Source organism: Hippichthys cyanospilos, chromosome 1 (assembly GCF_059441005.1).
Source record: "Hippichthys cyanospilos isolate Australia breed blue-spotted pipefish chromosome 1, RoL_Hcya_1.0, whole genome shotgun sequence".
Classification (NCBI taxonomy): domain Eukaryota; kingdom Metazoa; phylum Chordata; class Actinopteri; order Syngnathiformes; family Syngnathidae; genus Hippichthys; species Hippichthys cyanospilos.
The window spans coordinates 16,914,141-16,934,954 of NC_142369.1; the positions used below are offsets into that span (position 1 = coordinate 16,914,141).

Consider the following 20,814-nt stretch of genomic DNA (forward strand, 5'->3'; position numbering starts at 1 on the left):
ACATGTCCTACCAAAAATATTGAATGCCACTGAAAACAATAAATATAGCCAAATAACAGTTAATTTTTCCTATAGTTTAGTGAATATCAAAGTGTGGTAGTGGTATACAAGCTCCGTATCATGCCCCCCCCCCCCCCCCCCCCCCCCCAAAAAAAAAAAAAAAAATCACACAATTAATGTTTCAACTCTACATGACGTTACAGTGGTCTTAAATCTTTAATCCGGTACACAACAGGTGTTGACCTAATACACGAGCAAGATTTGACAAGTCAGACTTGGGCTCCAAGAGGTCTGATGACACGCTATGTTTCTCTGGTAGGTTAGTGATCATCTGGTGTAGTGGTTTCTTTAAAACAAAGCTGCAAACTCTTCCTTTAAGTATAGTTGTTTAATTATCTGTTTTATTAGGCACAGTGTTCACGTTGAAACTGCATTATGTTACAGTGGTTTACAATAATCAAGGCTCGGCGTAAGCAGTTTTGTGCTGCTGTTTACGACGTAAATTGTGGACTTTTGTCCTCATTCGAACACAACCTGGCCCGCCAGGTCCCAAAGATTTTTCTTCATAAGTGCCAGGTTTCGTTAGACTTAATCCTTAAGGCATATAGAACAATCCCCGTTCAGGCCACACATGGTTTGTGGAATTTAAAGATAATGTGAGTGTTCTTGTGAAGGCTGGATGTTTAATTGACATTCGCTGCAAAGATTTTTTTCAATTTTATACTCATGTTTATTTGATGCACACCAACATGCCAATGAACCAACAACATAATGTAACATACTACCAAGGTGCTACGTGAGGCCGACTTCAAAATAAACTTACCAAGTAATAAAAGGATATCAGTGAAATAGCTTTAGCAGTGTTTGTGTTCTGATTTACCTTTACGTATACCCATGACTTTTTTATCCCACAATATTGCCATCATATCCCATAGTTACCAACATCGACACACCATCATTAAAGAAGCATATTCAGTCTCTGATTAAGGGCACTTGTCTGTTACTCTGTCATTGTATGGGATGGCACAAGTCTCCGCTAGATGCTCAGAACACTAATGCGAGGATGAGACATTAGGTGCATTTAAATGCAGTCAAACTCAGAGAAACAAACAAAAAAAAGACCAGGTTCCTTGAATTAAGGTGAAAAAAAATCTTTTAGACAATTGCTCCTCAAATTAGGTCGGTTAGTCATGAAACTGCTCTGTGAACAAAACGAATAATATTTTGAACTGCTGACTTGTTTTTAATGAAAACACATTTTTATGTGTGAGAATCACCACCATTGTCAATGCAGCAAATATAGTCCACATTCATCGTTACTTTTTATTATTTGTGAAATATGTAAATTAATATTCACATTTTATGGGCTTATATTGTGTGGTCACAGAGTTTCTAGTTGTGAGAGCAGTTTTCTTACAGTACTTCAGGCAGTATAGAGGCGTAAATGCAAATAATTTCTCATGCTTGCAGAGCTCCTTCACCTTTGACCCATTGTAATAGCTGCTAGTGGCCTTTTGCACCGCCTTTGTGGCTCCAGATGTTCGTGACATTCCCTCAGGAGTCTGAGGGAAAAATTTATTGACAAATGCAGATGCGCACATTCCAATGAGTGCTCAGCTCAAGTCACATTGATATTTATGCCCTTACTACGCGACAGTTACCTGCTGAGCTCCCATACGTACATACACAGGGAGAGTTATGGCTTAAGATTTCACAGCTCATCTTTCCGCTCAACGAGTTATTTTAATAAATCAGGATTGGATGAAGCATTACGATCCTCACCAAAAACTGTTCTTACTCATTCTTATCCATTTTGATGTGGCCATTCTCTCTGAGGGCTTTTCCTCTCCTGGTGCAAAGTTTGACATGCTGAAGGATGCCATCAAAACACGTTTTTACCTGCAAAAATGTCATAACCTGCTTTTACTCAGTTCTGCTTCTCAGTTTGATGGACGTCACTTTAAGGAGTCATCAAAGCAAAGTTGATGATAGATGGCTATGTGCTCAGTGCCAAAAATGGGTGCGATAAATTTTGAAGTAACTTTTTTTGTCAGTGCATTTAGCAGACGTTTTGCATCACTACATTCCAAACTCATGTTTTGCAAGAACATGTGTGCATCCAATGTGCACCGCGGTAGCCAAAGCACGTTGCATCTTTATGCTTGCTTTATTTTCGGATGCGATCGAGCTGAGGTTTTGGATTGGTGCTAGTTTTCAAGGTGTCAAACTGATCTCATCTCACTGTCAACACGACAGATGTGTTTGTCATGTCTTTGTCACACATCCTGACCACTTGTGTTTGTGTGTCTGTTTGTCCACAGGGCTTTATTTGTATATGAAGGCCTCACCAACAAGCTCAAACTAGCTGACTCGGGGGGTAAGTTTTTCTGTCCTATCTAAATATGTCAGAAATACACATTTGGCATTCCTCAGCAGCTTAACTTCAGCCTTGAAAGAGGTCTTGTGCCCGCATGTGTTACAAGTGTCCAACTATTTTTTTTTTTTTTTTTTTGGTGAAAGTGGGTGGAGTTGCAGAGTTGGCCAGCAAGTTCCATGCATCCAAACCACAATATGGACTGTGCAGAGTGGGAAATGCAGACACAGGAGGCCCTCGCATTGCTTTGATCTCCTGGGTAAAAAAAAAATAAAAAAATATAAAAAGATTATGTAATAATCACACAAATGTGTAATGTGATGTTATTCTGGCAACATGCAGAATTCATACTGCATGTTCCAGTCCAGAAAACGGAAAGAAAAATGTAGCTAGTGACACACTAGCTTGAGAAGAATTTTTTTTTTGGGTGGTGTTAATTTAGCAATATGTGTGGACAATAGTGGTGCACCATTGCACTGCATCATAGTGATTATCGTGGCTATAAGGCATGTGATTATTTTGTGAGAGACAGCACCCTAATCCTGAAGGCACCTTTACTTAAGACAGTGCTTCTCAATTATATTTTGCCAAGCCCCCCCTAGAAAAGAGAACATTTTTTGTGCCCCCCCCTCACTCGACACACTGACTATAAATAAGATACTGACAAGATCCTGCATATGTTTTAACATGAAAAAAAAAGCAATATAAATCAACTTTCAACAACTGTTACTTATTTTTACAGCGTTTATACGGGTTACAGCTTAGTCTAAAACGGAAAAAAATAACCAAGCACATCAGTGCCAGAAACTAAAAAAACAAAACAAGAAAAAAAAAAAAAAAAAAAAACATTTTATTGCAATTACACTTCACATGACAAAAACAAAGTATTTTTCGCTTGGGTCATCATCATTCTAAAACTCAAGTTATAGAGGATTTTTTTTCTCTCATCTTTGTAATGCCCTTATTAATCAGTTGCTTGTGACGTTTGTGATGAATGTAAGTGTTTGCATCCTGCGTTTGTTTGCAGGTTGGTGAACATGTGGAAGAATACCGCAGGACAGAATGTGCCGGACACATACCAGCCATCAAACATTTCTTCAAGGTTCAGTCCGGTCATTTTTTTCTACATTTCTACTCATTTTGAAAGTGAACATCAAACCAATTAGGAGGGATTTTTTGTGTTGCTTTTGTTTTTTGCGACCTTTAACATGCACAAAACTCTGCTAGTTTCCCCTAATTCCCTTCAAGGATAAATATTTTTACGTCTTTGTTCTCTATATTTACACATGAAACTTGACCGGGCATTGTTTTGTAAGTTTCCTGTGTTGACTGCACTTCCTGTCCTATTCCTGTGTTGCTGGTATGTGGCCACCACTGATACCAGAAGAAGATTTAGATTGGGCTTGGTGTTAAAAGAGTGATTGTTTCTCATCCTCACAGAGAAGATCTTTGGTGACAGGTTCTCATGAGGAAGCCCATCAGAAGGGACCGGTCCTTAAGTCGCTATAGTGTAGCGTCTCCTCTGTATCCATGCGTCTTGATCAGTGTTTGTTTAGCGGCGAACGCAGCTGATCCCAAGGTTTATGAGTTTCCATATAAAGGCATCACCAAGTCGACTCTGTGGAATGTTTGTTGTTGTTTTTGTCAAGTCTGGACCATTGTGAGCCACCGTCTGAGACCCCCAAACCTCTTTTGTGTGAGCTGTGTATGTGTGTCTGTGTGTGCGTGGAACACTGGCCCAAATGTGGACATAGTTTTGGGAATTATCACCCTTTCCTCTACTTTTTATCATTTCTTTGGCTATATTCTGAGGTAGCTGTTACACAGGAGAACCTGTGTGTTTTTAAACACAATCTATTCATTTTTCAAACTTTTTTACAATTATTAATAATTTTGTGTGCTGCTGTGTGTTGTAAAGAAACGTGGGTACTCTTTAGAAGCTTCTGAACACTCCTCATCCTGTCTGTATTTTTAAAATTTTACTTTCTCGTTTTCTTACTTTCTTTATTATAAGCAACTAACTATAACAACAAAAAAGTTCAATCATCAACAATGTAGTGTTAAATTAAATTAGTAAAGAAATCTCAAACAAAAACTTTTCTAATGATGTTTATAATGATTGTAAACCCACCTACCCTCATTAATTATGTACTACCATCTGATTTAGTGACAAGTGTTTATTAAGGATTGCACCTTTGAAATGTCTAAAATAGCTCTCTTACAGGTAATGTGTTAATATCAATGTATATGCAAGATGTGGCACTTTTTGGTACAAAACTTGTAGAAAATGTTAACAGATGAAACAGCACACGTAGTGAACTATCAAAGTAGGAAATTGCAGCTGTTTTTTTAAATAAGTTTCAATTGGAAGGCACAATTTTTCAAAAGAAATCAACATCTATTGGAGAAAAACATCATTAATAGAATTCAAAGAATTTCAATCATCCATCCAGAATAGTTCTCATACAAAAATGTACATATTGTGTTTTGTAAGTACTGTCACGCCATGAAAAATCATGAAAATACCTCGACAGTATTCACTATATTTCCCACTAGACTGTGAATTAGTGATGTGAAGTTTTCTCTTTATTCATCTGGATTCTATCGTCCTTTCCTTCTTCCTTTTTCCTATGGATACTGCGTGTCACAGCTGGCCAAAGGGGGAGTTGTGTCAAGGCGGGTCCTGGGTGTGTTCCATAATCTTCTGCAGTAGAAGCTAATGTGAATAGGGTGCAGATGTTTCCATTGTTGCATGTTTCAACTCAAATAACAAGACACAATCCAGGCACTATCCAGGGTCTGAGATGACAAGGTAGATACAAAAAGGCTAAACAAACAGAATATGAGCACATTGGACAGAGGTCAATGTTTTCTTAACATTCATCTTTGACTTTATTCTACACATATTATCGTACCCTTGCTACGAGGTCGCATGTTTATAAGGTGCACCAGGAGATTTTGTACGCAATAAAGAACAGGAGACATTAAACATAAGAAGCAGGAAGCACTTTTACTACTGTAGTCAACACAAGCGTCTTTTATTGCTTGTTTGGGGATTCAATTGAAAAACTCTTGTGTGGTTTTATTGCCAGTTGCTAGTTTGTTAGTTGGGTTATGACGTGACTTATGTGAAATTACATGGCTAATTTTCGGGTGGTTGCTCACAGGCCAAGAAAGAACTTTGGGGATGTAAGAACTGATAAGAATATTTTTTTTTCTTTTAAAAGGCCTCATTAAGATTCAGTGTATTCAAGTTTGTTAGCAGTACTAACGTCATGCATGTGTAGAATTTCCATGTTATCCACTGCTATTGGTAAATACACTCTTGAGATTATGATTTCCCATCACATAACTTCTGATGTCTATTCTTGCCTTCTTATGTTTTCTTCATTCTTCTTGCTGAGATGTCTCTAAAAATCCAAACAAAAGCAGTGATCCAAAAGTTTTGTGCTACTTCAGATGTTCAGATGTTTTTTTTTTCCTTCTGAAAATTCCCATCCTTGGGGCATTTGACTTAAACTCTTCCACTGTACTTATACATTTAAAACCAAGGAGAAATTCATTCCTCAGCAGAGATGTAATTGCTTCGAGGTACAACCTTTTCCTCTGTTTTGTAAAATATGTCAATCTGCTATGCAGCATGCGTTTATGTGCACAGTATGCCCTTAGCATGTTTAACAATTGGGTTTACCTCAGTCTATCCTGCGTTTTATGAACTAAACATATAGAAGGAAAGCTGCTGTATGATAACCTTGGGATTTTGAAATTGCTCCATACCATACATAGTTTGGCTGTACGTTTGTGTTCTTACTGTGATGTTTATGAATGTTCCTTGCTATCACTCACAGATTTGTCTGTGTGTATCACTGCTTTGTATTGTGAGTGGAATGTGTTTATACCACTCCAATGTGACAGTATGGGTTACATGGACTTATTCTCGGTCAGTAGGTCTCAAAGTGTGGTGTACAGGCACCCTCATGTTGTATGCAAATTGAACCATTCAGTTCTATGGGACACCAAACAGCTGACAAAGTTCTTCCTACCTTTAAGAGTTCATGTATATTCAAACGTCACACACCATTTGACAGGTACTTTTTTTTAAGTACAGTAAAATAATTCGTTTGCTTTTCATGTGGAGTATTTGCTTAGTACAGTTCAGTTGTATTTAACTTTGTAAGTTTAATATTTGCATTTCATCTTTACTTCTGTTTGTTTTTTAACGTTACATATTCCCCATGAATAGCAGGGGTCAACAGTAACTATATTGTTAGAGAAAAAAATGCTTTATGTTAACAGAATGCATTGTGTGGTGCAATTTATGCCATTATAAGGACATTCATTCTTGTCATATGTGTGTTACTAGTAGTTGAATGAGTTCCTTTTTTTTTTTTTTTAAACAAACTGACTTTCGACTTTGTGAAAGATGGCATCCAGGTCTAACCTCCTTGCATTGGTCACCTAGTTGCTTGTCATAATTAATTATGGTACAGATTTAGGTTTAACGAACCAGTTACTGTGTGTGTGTGTGTGTGTGTGTGTGTGTGTGTATATATATATATATATATATATATATATATATATATATATATATATATATATATATATATAGTCGGCCCCCGGCTTACGAGCACCCTGATTTACGAACAATTCGCCTTACGAGCGTGGATCAGGGAGATTTTTGTCCTCCGCTTACGAACAAACCTCTCGCCTTACGAGCAATTCGACATGCCGGCCATTAAGTATGTAGAAATGTTCTCGTTTAATTGCGCCAATAAAATCAACAGTAGCTACATCATTAATCATCAATAGAAACTTGTGGCAGTAACGTGAACGCTATTGGTCTTACAACGTCACACTGACTGTCTCACTCACGGTGTCTAAATATATTACCATTTAAGTGTAGTGTTTGTACAGCTAAAGGGAAAAACAGCTGACATGAAATTAAATGTGCCGATTGCAGGACAAAGAATTGTCATTGGTTTAAATGTGTGTTTTTTTTTAAATTAATTGTCAATACATTCCAACCGTTTAAAAAAAAAAAGTGCGAATAATTATCAGTCAGTCACGGAGATGCGAATATGCTATTGGTCGATTAAGGTCACCCGGTCTCACTCACAGAGATGCTATTGGCCGGCGTCACACGTCAATCACAGAAATGCCGATATGCTATTGGCCGAACGCCTTTATCTAGCTTGATGGGACAGGATGGAAGGAAGCAGAGAAAATTAGTGAAAAACGGAATGTTGTGAAGACTTTGCAAACTTTATCTGTTAGAAATAGCTTCTAAAATTACTAGCAGCGGTAAAGAAAGAAATAAGAGGATGATGTTTTAGTATCTGCGTGATTTGCACCCTGACTGAAAGAGTTACTGTAACACTGTAAGACCAATAGCATATCTATCGCCGTGTTAACTTTGAGCGTTGGACTCTGCCCCCCTCTGCTTACACCCAGCTCAAGTCTCGTCGTTTCAAAGGTAAAAGCTATTTATCCATTGTATTTATTATATATTGCAAGTGTACAGCAGATTATGTCACTCAAATTTAATATATGTATACAGTGTGTTGTTTTTACCTAAGGCTTCGGCGCGCGTTGCACGCATTCACGAATTAACATGGGTTTGGATTGCCCGCTATACGAGCAAATCGAGATACGAGCGTAGCCGCTGAACGGATTAAGTTCGTAACCCGGGGGCCCACTGTATATATATATATATATATATATATATATATATATATATATATATATATATATATATATATATATATATATCTCCCTGTACTGTCTGTAAAGACCCACAACCCAGGGAGACTTTATTTTCCTCTTTCCCTCCATCCTGATTTGCACAACAGTTTGGCTCAGAGTTTGCATATCTTCAGATTCGTCCAAGTGAAAACCACCAGAGGCCCCTTTTGTGCTCTTGTGTTATGGGTCTTTAGTGTGTGTGCATGAGCAGCTATCCTATGTAACATTATATTCACATTTGTCATACCCTAATTGCTGTCCTCCATTCTCACATGCAGGAGGCGCACGCCTTCATTAGCGCGCACAAAGCAGATGACGTGACAGAGGAGAAGATCAAATCTGAGCTCAACAAGACCCAAGCTCATCCTCAGTGGGCCAAGAAGAGCTCCAGGTTTTCAGAAAGGGAGGACATAGTTGTGAGTGGATGTAATCCTACGTTTGACCACTAGATAGAGGCAAAGAATTACATTGTAAACCTTCTGGAAATAGTGACGTTTGCCTGTTGAAATATTCACGGTATGCTTCAAGAGCCTTATGTGGACAGGTACATCTGGCTGAATTAAAATATCACAGAAAAAATGTCATTATATCAATGAATCATTCAAAAACTGCATCTAATATTATAGTGGTTATATTTTTAAACACAGAGGAAGGATTTCGCGATCGCTATGACAAACCTTTAAAAATGATTGTTTCTTAAAAATGTGGAGAAATTAGATTTAGGTTAGCTGTAAGCTACACAACTCACAATTGTGGGATGTTGGACTTTTTGTTTAAAGTTTAAGAGGAACCTCTTAACTTTACAGGTGACGTCAAAAGTCTGATTGTACATTAGAAAGTGTTCATTGTTGCAGTACTTTTTGTGCGACTTTCTGTCCTCCAACAATGGGCTAAATGGTACAAATCACAATAGGTGATTAATCCATGAATTGGCCCATACATTTTCAATGATGTCTACAGCCATGCCTTTCTGTGACTCTTCAAGTCCGTTGCAACCTACTATTGACACACTAAGTAAACTAGGTGGTCAATTTCCTGTGATGTACAATTTCAACAGTTTCAATAGAAATTGATCTAGGAAATATATTGGTGCTTTCAAGAAACTAACATATAGTCAACTGTTCCGATTCAATACTAATCACCGTTATTTTTGAAAAGGAAAATGTATGGATGTTGTAATGTAATGTAATGTAATGAATTGTTCTAATGCTAATTACACAGCATGTAGGCACTGCATACATTCCGAAATGTTCATTTCTGCTTTTAAGGGAACAAACTATAGGAAGACCAATGCTGCAATGGAGATGAGACTCATCAACAGAGACTCTTTTTGGGCACGTGCAGAGGTAATTTTAATATAGGCTTTTCTCCCATTTTCATTACTTAACAATAGCGTATTTCATTGTGAATCATCACACATGCGTCATGCAAATAGTATTCTTCTTCATTTTCTCAGCGAGAAGAAGAACTGAGGAAGGAAGAGGAGAGAAGACGAGCTGTTGACGAGAGACGGCGGCTCGAAAGAGAACGGGTTTTAAAGGAACGGAAGGAATCAGAAGAGAGAGATCGAAAAATGAATGAGAAACTACGGCTAATTGAGGAACAAAGGTGAAAAGAAGGCCCGTCTCCCCTCTGCCGAGTGGTTGGGTGTTTTCGATTGCTTGTGTGGCAGCTGTGTGATTGTGGACACTTCAAATGTCCAACTGTTTGTTGTGTATTTTCGATGCCCTTCAGGCGAAAGCAGGCAGAACAAGAGGAAGAACTGCACAGAAAGGAGAAATTTAGATGGGTGAGTTTTCAAAATCTTCTTTTATATTCTTTGAAAGTGGTACTTTTAATAGCGGTTGTTGAATGGTGTTTCAGCAAATGGCACAAAGTTGCAAACTGTGCTGAGCATGGTAATAATATGCGGTCATGTGACACCATACCTATCGTATTGAATGTGGCCTTGAGATATGAGTTTGATTTCTCCAGGGACCACGTTTGTTACCTAAAGCACTTGCAACTCCAATCATCTTTTCCCATTGAAATGAGTTGTAATATCATTAATTTGTGCAAACCTCTCAAAAGAATTTAATGTGATAGGTTCAGTAAGCGGCAGTAACCTTTTAGCTTGCACATCGGAGCCAAAAATTGAACAAACAATGGCTTGCTTCTTAATATACTCATGAACCAGGTCTTTCATATTTTAATGTACCACTGCATATTGTATAGATTGGGAGGTTCTCTGTTCTGAGTTTCATTCGTACAACAGCAAAAAAACCTTGCAAACCTGCATGTGGTGCAGGAATGGAACTTTAGTCACTGGTGTAAAGTGGGGACAACTTTTCCATTTATAAAGCCGATTAAAATGTAAAAATATCTGTCCATGCAAACAGGAGCAACAGCAAAGAGAGCATGAGGAGGACATGAGGGCTCGTCTGAGAAGGAGCGAGTCGATAGAGAAGGCTGCTGTAAGTCGAAATATGATGTCGGCGTTTTAAAAGGTAAATGCTGGCAGTGACAGCTGACATATTTGTAGGAGGCAGCAGTGTTAGTATCCCAGCGCTCCATGAACCCTCGGGAGTTCTTCAGGCAGCTGTCATCATCTTCATCGCAAAGTCCAACGAGCCCTGGATCTTCGCGTGCTGGTCTGTGTACACGTACAGTGTATACACTTTTACAGACACAGTCTTTGTAGCAGAAGAGCTGTTCATTGGGGGAAATTAGAAACCATGTTTGGATTAAAGAGAAACACAAGTCAACCAAAACAAACAGGACCGCAACATTCCATTTTAAAATAAATCGAGATATGCATTGAATCGTATTTTATTGGACTATATCTTTGAAGGAAATGCCACATTTAGAGTACTGAAATTCTTTCATCCATCCATCCATCCATCCATCCATCCATCCATTTTCTATAGCCACTTGTCCTCACGAGTGATGACTCAAATGGGTGTTTCTTAGATTGTTGATTCTTGTCAAGCAACTGAAGTGGTTGGCAATTCACTGATTGGGTTATGTTGTGAACTGAAAAAAATTCAATTTTATCCTAAAACAATTATATTTACCCTCAAACTCAACATAGTAAAATTTAAAAGTAAAATATACACTTGGAAGTGAGTAATCCAAGTGTAAATTTTAATCTGTTTTGACTGAGACCAAATGTAGAGTAAATTGTACACAAGAACATATGTAATGTACCGTGTACTCTGCTTGGCAGAGCTCAACTCGTTCTCGACACTTTTCCATTGACAATATCTGACTGGCACATTCAATGCATTCTCACATTTACTTTATTAGCTGTGCTTTTTTGAAGTGAAAAACTGAGCCAGTACTTTGGAAAAGTGGCACGAATGTTTTTTGATAGCATACTGCCACTTTCTGTTTCCTCCAGGCAAACCGTTCAGACGATACCAGCGCAGCCTGACCGACACCGCTTTCATCTTCTCCAAAGCAGAAGAAAACATGCCAGCCTCCCCACTCAGTTCTCCCCTTGTTTCCCCCTTCTCCCGAGCCTCTCCCTCCCCCATCCGCACAACATCTCCTCCCACAAGTCCCATTTTCCGTCCTCTCACCTCTCCTGCCAGGACCAAAGTCTCCCCCGTGTCACCGCCCACGTCCCCATTTCGTAATACCCTTCCGACCACATCCCCAGTGCCTGTCGTGCTCCCCGCTAACCAGCAGCCTGTTGTGGAGACGAAAGCTCCGTCACCCACAGAGCCCTCTGCGCCACCAGACGCCATTAATCTGGAAGCCTCCTCATTCTTTGGCTTAGAAACCAGCATCCCTACAGAGCCACTCCCCAGGGTTCCGCCATCCTCACCTCCAAATACGCCGGTCGAGCCAGAGCTCTCCACTTTTTGCTTTGAAGGTCCACCTCCGCAGCCTCCGTCATCGCCGCTTCCTGAGATACCGCAGCTCAACATAGGTAAGGTGACGACGATTCCTAAGAATAAACGTTCCAAATGACATTAAGTCACAGTTTGAAAGTTAATCACTTCATGCATTCATTACTTCGCCTAAGATTCGCGTCTTCTATTTTTGTCTTTCAAAAATTAAAGACTGAAGTTACATGGATTCTTGTGCCAAAGTCAAATCCGCAACATTTCAGACAGTTAACACTGCCAACAGACTGAATCAGAGCTGAAGCGGTTACACACTAGGCACACTAAATAATAATTAAAAAAAAAAAAACACCAATCACCATAAAGTATCACCCTAAATGCACTTTGATCTTAAACTAATCGGGATTCACAATGTTTCTCAGCAGACCTCCACACTACCATGTTTGTGCATACTGACACTGGCTACAAAGCACAAGCTGTACTGCTGGAAGTAGACGAGGAGGAAGATGACATAGAAGAGAAGGAGGAAGAAGATGCGGTGGTGAATAAAACTGCAGAAGAAGATTTATCAAAGAAGAAGGAGGAGGAAGACCACATGGAGGTGAATGAAACGGCCAAAGAAGAAGCATCAGAGGCGAATGAGGAGGAAGATGACAGGGAGGAGAAAGAAGAGGGGGACGCTGATGTACACCAGCAACCTTGTGCGTCCACTGAGGAACCGGCCCAGGCTGAGGCGGAGGAACAGGTGCAGGTGGAGGAGGAGCAGATGGTGCAGCAGGAGGAATCAGAGCAAGAAGCTGAACATGCATCCCTACAGGATAAAACCGAGGAGGTGCTTAATGATGAAGACGTCAATGAAGATGAAAAACAAAATGACCAATTTGAGGACATTCAGATCACAGATCAACATGCTGATCTTGTGGAAAAAGACAAAAAGTCCGAGCTGACAGGTACTTTTGGTTCCACTCATAACCACATTGCTCGTGTTATAATGCTAAACAAGTCGTAACGTCGTTAAAGATGGTCAAAACATAATTCCAGATGAGGACGCCATTTGTCATAGCATCAGGTTTGACACTGAGGTCCTGCCAACCAACGGGTTCTCACATGGAGAAGAAGAAAATGGCATAGGTTGGTTTGAACTGCAATACAAAACATGGCATCAGCATGACATTAAATGTTAGCCGTGATTCCTACTCTGATGTTTTTCAGGGAGATCTTTGAGCCCCTCCGACGCTGAAATCAGCTCACCAGAGCTGAGCGGGTGTTATGACCTTCACAATGCCGCAGAGAGCGATGACATCAATGATAAGAACGAGATGTCGGAAAATGGACAAGAGGTTACACTCAAGATTATTGACAATACCCCGAAGCATTACCTTTAAAAAAATCATTTTCAGTCCACACAAAAACACATTCACAGGCTGAATTAATACCAGGACCGTATGTCACCGTGAAAGTTCTAATAAGTGGTTTGGAATCAATCAGTCCTTCTATTTTCTCCCTATGTGTGTGCTAAAATTGAAAACATTTGATGAATTTCACATTAATCCAGCAGATGGCAGCAAATGCCTTTTTAAAATACCTCAACTCCAGTTCGAGCTTGTTAAAAAGGGGCTTTCTTCTACATTGCAATATTTACTTTTAAACAGCAAATACCGATTTTAAACACTAATAGTAACAATGGGGTACAATATTTTAGTTATCCGACCGTTTTTATTTTCCTCCCCCCAAAAATCACCGCATTCTTCATTTTCTACAAACTAGATTTTTTTTTTATGTTGTGTTTAGTTTGTTGCTGTTTTTTCACTTTCTTTTCATATGTCGTCGCTCCGCTTCTGTATTTTCTTTAATAGCTTTATCTACCCTCATTGTTAGCATCTCATCTTGTCAGCCATACATTTTTGTAGCTGTCATTTAAGCCAGCAGTTCTTAAATGTGGGTACGGGTTCCCCGGGGGAAGATGAAGACACTTCAGGGCGTATGTGCGATTTTAACAGGATTTCTGCAGGGATCAGCAAATCTCATTCAATTTAACATTACGTTTTTGTTTAAATTGAGAGCAAATAAATTGGAAGCAACCTATTTCTAAATTATGTTCTCATGAGTTATATGCAAAACGTCTTGGGTCTTTATTTTTATTTAAGATTCATATGGCTCAGCAGTGCCATTCATGATACAGTTTTCCCCCAAATGCGACAGAAATAAAGCAGATGATACTATATGACCTATCGTTTGGAATTCCAAAAGCATTACACATAAAAGCTAAATAAACAAATGTACCTAAATAGATGAAAACTAAATGATAAATGGTTAAATACAACTCTTCTGTACTTAACAAGTGTATTGTAGTGTATTAAACAAAGTATAAGACACTATTGCCACAGATTTGACTATGTAGATATGACATGCCCCTTCTAAGACAGAAGGGTGAAAGCTGTCTGAGCATTTCAGTGTAAAATAAACCTCATGAAAATCCGTTGAGGAATGAGTAAGATATGAGTTAATTCATTGCTTTTGATGGGAAAGTTAAGCTCCCTAACATGGTTGCCACAAAGCCTCCCCAGTTAGCCAGCTGCCGCAGCACGCTTTTGTCTTCATTTATGACTGTACATTTCTATACACTGGTTCAAGATTTCATGTATTTCATTATTTCTTTTTCGTACCACTTGATCTAGCCTGCAACAAACATTAACCTCGTAAAAAGCGTACGTTGTTTTCCTTTTCAAGTTCCACTCAAGTGGTTTTTTATTTTTCATTATCCTTGTAGTTGCTTAGAGACAGACCGAGACTTTTAATTATCCTACCACTAAAATCTGGAGTTTTCTTCTGCTCTTGTGGTTCCATTTCCACCTGTCGCACCATAATTGTGACATTCTTGCTGCCTTCCTCTGCTTCCAGATGTGACCAACAGGCTTACTAATTAACTCTTTTTTGAGAGCAGGTTTAGTCATTTCCACAAAGCGCCGGCCACCGCAATTGTATGCAAAGTAATATTTAAAAGCATTGAGAAGTTGGAACGGGAGGAAAGAGAAGAGACCGAATGGACTTTATTATACAGATACTGCAAAATAGACTGAGCTCAAGCTGTTGCCAACGAAACAATAATTCACGGTAGAAACTTACTGGAGTTTTAAATAAGTCTCATCATATTTGTGAAAGTCTTCATTGTTGCTTCACGACTGTAATGTACTGCCTCCCAGTGGCCATGTCAGGGACAACAGAATCATTTCTTTGTTGTATTTCCTATCATTATTTTGTACCGCAAAGAATGTTGCTGTTCTCTTTATTGGAAACGCATTACAGTTTTGCTAGATTTGGGGGGGGACACTGGGACAGACTGTCTTTTCCAAATAGGGGTGAAACATGAACATAGATAAGCGGGTTTCTCCAGGTTGTTATAAAATCATTCATCCATAAATGTAGTTCAAATGTATTTTATCATTATTCCCATAAGATATTTTAAATGTTCTCTCCACTCAAGGTATTTGCTGAGCAACACATATGCGTCAGAGCTCTGTATGACTACCAAGCAGGTAAGATGCCACTTGGGGGATAATCTCCTCTCCTGAGCACACAAAGTGCCTCCACTTACTGTAATGACTGTGTGATTAGCGAGTTTTCACAGCATATTATCTTGCGGTTCTCACAGAAGACGAATCTGAGATCTCCTTTGAACCTGGTGACATCATCCGGGACGTGGAAACGGTGGATAAAGCTTGGTGGAGGGGGTGGAGCAAAGACGGACGGCAAGGCTTGTTCCCTGCCAATTATGTGGAGACCATATAGCACATACGTGCACACGCACACACACAGATACGCATTCTCACACTCTCAGGGACATCATCATCCCTCAAGATTTAATTTCTTACGAGTCTTTGTATTCTCCATAAAGTTTAAAGAGAAATATGATTGTATGTATAGTCTTGTTACCTAATGTAAACAAACAATCAAAATTATACATTTGATATACAGAAACAATCACATTCTCAGACATAACAGTTTGGACCTTTCTATTTGGTACCAAAATAACTTATTTCCTCAGGAGTTACTGAAGAATGTTGGTGGGCGGGATCACATCACAATGACAAATGATCACAAACTTCCTTTTTCTTGTAAGAAACACAAATGTGTATATGTTTGCTTGTTGATGCAAACTTATAATTCGATTCTCATTACAAAAACTCTGTTCACTGCTCATAACTATAGAGTATAATCACAATATACATGTACACCTCAACTTGTAATCATCTCCCCAACTTTCCTTAGATATTTTCCAGCACTATATTTGTTACTGACAGTCTTTCATATCTTGATTAACTGCTGGGGAACACAGCTGCAGAGTTGAAAGGCTCCGTATTTGCCTATATCAATCTCGGAGACTATGCTGTGTTTTGTTGTCATGGTGATGTCTATACTTACATCGTTTGATTAAGTTGTCTTCGGTTGTTCCCCCTGGATGTTAATTAAGTCATGTAACACACTGACGATAGACAGAAAAACATCAGATTTTAATCGGCTTCAATATAATCATGCCCTGTATATAAAAATGTATAGCACCAACAAATGTTTCATTTTTGTGTTGTGTGTTGTATGGTTATTTTTTTTGTATTTACTCCAGATTTACAAAGCTAGAGCATCTACAGTTTTATTAAAATGTCCTTTCCCATCTTTTGTGTCCAGTATCAAATGCAACAGAAAGTGCACATTTTGTTTTTGCATATTTTATTTTGCGTCAATGAAAATTTCATTAGGGACATACCGTATATTAATGATACATTTAGTGTGATAGTGTTTCCCAAAACTAATTGAGAAGTACAGATACAAATATTGTATAACTGTAGCCTTTCCACTTGTAACCAAACTGTAATTTACTTGAGTACTATGGACGAATTACTGATGATTTTTACTCTCCATGTATGAACACATACGTCTACTGTACTAATTTTCACAATTTCTCCTTTTTACAGAAGTATCAGTGCTTCTGTTCTTTTTCGTCCGCTTGACAGAGCAGCACGTTTTCCACGTGTAGTTTTCAACAATGCCTATAGGTGGAGACAATGGCTTTTCCAAAATGCCTGACGTCTCTAACTGAGTGAGAGAACCGAATCGAAAATATTTCCTCGGGACAAAATAAGCAAAATATTTTGACAAGCAATAAAGGATTCTTATTGTTAGGCACACTTTAGAAGTGGTACATCCAGACATTCTCCAAAGCTAAAAATTGCTAATACCGCTACACTTCAAATAGGATTTCTCCCCCTACTTGGCGAATAATGATTGATTGAATGTGACGTTAATATTTCTTAAGTATACAATTTTCACGTTTATGGGAGGTAAAGGGAGGGGGTAGGTTACGCTCCCGTGCTGCCAGTTGAATAAGAGTGTTAGCAGATGCGCCTGCGTTTGAAGAGAAAGTCAGCGTTTGACATGGGTCTCATCCTGCCTGAAATGATACTTGTTGACAGACTGAATGCGTCTATCAAGCAGACTATTCGGTCACGCTTCTTCCACAAGGCTAATCATCACTGATGAGTGTGAAAAGGTGATGCGCTTTATATAAAATACTAATTGGGTTGCTAGAAGAACACAGAAAAAAAACCCAAACGATCAAGGCTGTGATTTGGGATTTTTTTTTGTTTTGTTTTAGTTTTTTGTCATGAGTTAATTTTAACCACGTTGTCAAAACATAAAATACGATTCCACATGCACTATACTGGTGGTCTCCAAGACATTTTAGACGACTGTCTTCTGACTTGTATGTACTTTGGGGAAGGCCCTTTTCTCTTCCAGCATGACTATGCCCCAGTGCAATACAGTAAAGTCCATAAATGGATACTGTACTTGAATTGGTTTGGTTTAAAAAACAAAAAAAACAAACAAATGTAACCTCAATCCCGAAAGGCTGAACACGAACAGATTCTGAGCCAAGCTTCTTTGTCATTGCCAATATCAGTAAAATCACAAATGCATTTTTAGTGAAAGGACAAAAATTCCCATAGACACACTTCAAAATGTGTTCCACCGATTAGATGACATTTATCTACATAGAATGAACCAAACTGCTGTTTTAGTGGTCGTGTCTAGATCCCTATGTGCATGAAGTGGTTTTGAATAAATGCACTTTAATTCAAGCTTTTATTTTAAAAAAGTCAGAGTGAATAGTGTGTATTTTGGTTAGTCGATGTTCCATTCGTGATCACTAGTTAGAATGAATTAGCATTTTGATTTGCTGCAGAGAAAAAAAGACAGTAGAATTTGGAATGTTTGTCTCACAATTCGGAATTTTAGGTTCGATTTGGTCCAGAATCTATTTTTGATTGAAAATTTGACTGATGTGACACTTTAAAGGACCTACCTAAATCATGGTGTTTTATTTATTTATTTATTAAATTTTCCACACTTAAATGGTATATGCATAGTAATTACACTAGACACATTGGCGATGTAATTTCTTATTAAACATGAGTTTCATGGTACCAATATTCCTAACCAGGAAGTGACACGTGTTGTTTACAGAAGCCGCATCTCGAACCGTGTGGCTGCCCTTCCCCCTTCATGATGTTCCTCAACCACTATAATGGAAGACGGGAGTCAAGTTATTTGATTAGGCCTTGTAGTAGACCTCAGTGACTTGATGGACCATTTGGAGCCTTTTCAGACTAATAGAAAGCTCACGATATTTAGATAGTTGCCGTTATCAACGTTCAATGTAGAAATGGAGTTTGAAATGTCTGACTACATTTGAATGCACCATGTAGTGGTAAGTGCTAACGAAGGAGACCTGTGCGTAACAATGACAGTTGACAGACTCGCAGTTTCTTAACATCATTAATCTGCGATTGATATTTATTGCTTCTGATGACGTTGTGTTGATGTTAGTGGAGATGTGATGACTATAAAAACCGAGTCGGGATGCTAGTTTCTAGCAACCGTCGCTGCAAAGGGTAAATTCAAACTAAAAATGTACTATGGCCATTGCATTGAAGGCCGTATAATATTTGGTGTTTATTTTGAGGTTGGCCTTTGTAGCACGCCATTGGCGAATGATGTGATATAATTGCCTTTTCCTTGGCAGTGCACATCTGGCGTAGTTGCACAGAACTATGTTTTATTTGTTCCAAAAGTTGATTTTGGGACATTTTGTATCAAGTCCGAATCGTAGTAAACGAGAAACCTGATTCTAATGTGACTCGATTTTTTTTTTTGGCACACCTCTAATAAACTAGTTTCCGTTTTTCAACATCGTCCATTTTCAAATATCTTTTACTTTAAACCCCATAACATCATGATGACACAGATTTGCACTGTCATAGTATTAAACTAACAGGTTTTCCAAAGAAAATGACGTGGTTGTTTGTCATACACAAAGTGTGACTCTCTTTGTTCTGTTTAGTGTGACAATAAACTTCAGCTGTGAGTGGCAATTGAAAAATGAAAAAAAAAAAAAAAGATCTGATCTGCCTATTAGCCACTTGTTGTGAAGTGAGGTGAGTTCATGGCTACCACCTAATAATTATAATAATAATACATTTTATTTGAGAAGTGCTTTTCAAGATACTCAAGTCACTTCACATTAGAAAGAACATGAATCAGCAAAACAAAGTACACATTAAACGCTAAAACAAAGCTAACCATTAAAAGCAATTTTAAAAAGGTGCATTTTTGTCAATGATTTGAAGGTGGGCAAGTCCGTACATCTGATGTTTGCCCTCGCTTCTCCTCGAAGCAACAAATCGGCTGGCTGATGTCTTACATGAAGAAAAATTAAAGTTGGGTGTCATATGTATGTATATGATAATACCAATGTATATTTGCATTTTTAACGCTTAATGGTTTAATTTGCAGTGCATGTTCCATTTAAGACAATGGGATTGGGGGCATTGAGACAAAGAAAGTAAATTGGTGTGGACAGCTGTGTCCTGCTCCTATGCATCCATCTTCCCATGGTCATCCCCACAACCAAGATATCTCTTGTCTCTTCTCATTAAACCCACTGATAGGAAGAGTCCGGCTAATGTGCCAGTCAATTTCCCCTTCCCCTTTGTCCGAAGGCTCTTCCTTCATTCTGTGACCCTCATCTGTTACAAAACCCCCTCAACCAAACCACACACACACACATGCCTGACTTTCCCCTTTATCTCTTCCTGAACTGTCAAAGCCTATCCAACCGGTGGAGGACTGACATGTGCGGGATGACCGGGGTGAAGTGGTGGTCGGGAGGTGCCACTCATTGCTGTGTTTATCAGCACAAAGGCCAACGACAGCAACCTAATCTGACCTGGCTGCTGATGGCTCGTGGCTCCCTGGCTGTGTCTCTGCTCGCAAACAGACCCCGGGAGCCTCGAAGATACCCTCTAGGGAAAGGATAAGCATATACGTATGCGCGCACACACAAAACACATGTATGTACACGCAACGGCAGACGAATCTATTCTTAGCGCCCATTTCAGAGGCAACCTCCTCCTTCTCGCCGCTTGTCATTGTCGTTGTGATGTTTTGTTGCAACTTTTGGTGATTAATCATTTGGTAGAGGTGCCATTGGTGTGTTACATCAGCATGCTCAAAACCAAGTGCTCATCCTCTCTTCTCAGATTTTTTTCCCTTTTTTTTCTCCGAAGCAAGGGTCAGCCTCCTTTCCTTTCAGGAAGAGGGCCGCGCGGGTCTCCCGCCCGCCAGTGTAGAGCGCTCTTGAATTCAGTTCCCACTCTACTTGGCTGTTGTTTGGCACTAACATACTATTCTTAAAATACCTACGAAGTTCCTGTTTTGTTCTTTTCCTCCGCTGGAGTAAAGGTTGGCATTCGCAAGCAGGCACCTGCATATGCGAGCGCTCGCTGAGAAAATTTGATCTCATTTTCTTTTTGG

The 20,814-nt window shown here is 39.0% G+C and overlaps 1 protein-coding gene and 1 long non-coding RNA gene across 6 annotated transcripts in view; both read left to right on the plus strand.

Moving 5' to 3' along the window:
* The window catches only part of LOC148429455 (uncharacterized), a 36,891-nt gene extending 20,274 nt beyond the window's left edge, over positions 1-16,617 (plus strand). The window contains exons 2-17 of one of the 5 annotated variants that reach the window (XM_088424786.1): positions 2,322-2,377; positions 2,521-2,633; positions 3,402-3,476; positions 8,395-8,532; positions 9,385-9,462; positions 9,573-9,724; positions 9,851-9,905; positions 10,495-10,569; positions 10,638-10,746; positions 11,496-12,029; positions 12,369-12,691; positions 12,764-12,896; positions 12,967-13,077; positions 13,159-13,286; positions 15,431-15,482; positions 15,599-16,617. In XM_088424786.1, coding sequence (XP_088280912.1) covers positions 2,322-2,377; positions 2,521-2,633; positions 3,402-3,476; positions 8,395-8,532; positions 9,385-9,462; positions 9,573-9,724; positions 9,851-9,905; positions 10,495-10,569; positions 10,638-10,746; positions 11,496-12,029; positions 12,369-12,691; positions 12,764-12,896; positions 12,967-13,077; positions 13,159-13,286; positions 15,431-15,482; positions 15,599-15,735 — 2,269 coding nt within the window. In that variant the 3' untranslated portion in view covers positions 15,736-16,617. Of the gene's footprint in view, positions 1-2,321; positions 2,378-2,520; positions 2,634-3,401; positions 3,477-8,394; positions 8,533-9,384; positions 9,463-9,572; positions 9,725-9,850; positions 9,906-10,494; positions 10,570-10,637; positions 10,747-11,495; positions 12,030-12,368; positions 12,897-12,966; positions 13,078-13,158; positions 13,287-15,430; positions 15,483-15,598 lie in introns of all 5 variants that reach the window. The other 4 variants (XM_088424763.1, XM_088424768.1, XM_088424776.1 and 1 more) reach the window with 4 other exon arrangements.
* A 122-nt stretch (positions 16,618-16,739) lies between these two features.
* The window catches only part of LOC148429456 (uncharacterized), a 50,079-nt gene continuing 46,004 nt past the window's right edge, over positions 16,740-20,814 (plus strand). Inside the window, exon 1 of the long non-coding RNA XR_015866893.1 lies at positions 16,740-18,709. This is a non-coding gene — a long non-coding RNA (uncharacterized LOC148429456). The remainder of the gene's footprint in view (positions 18,710-20,814) is intronic.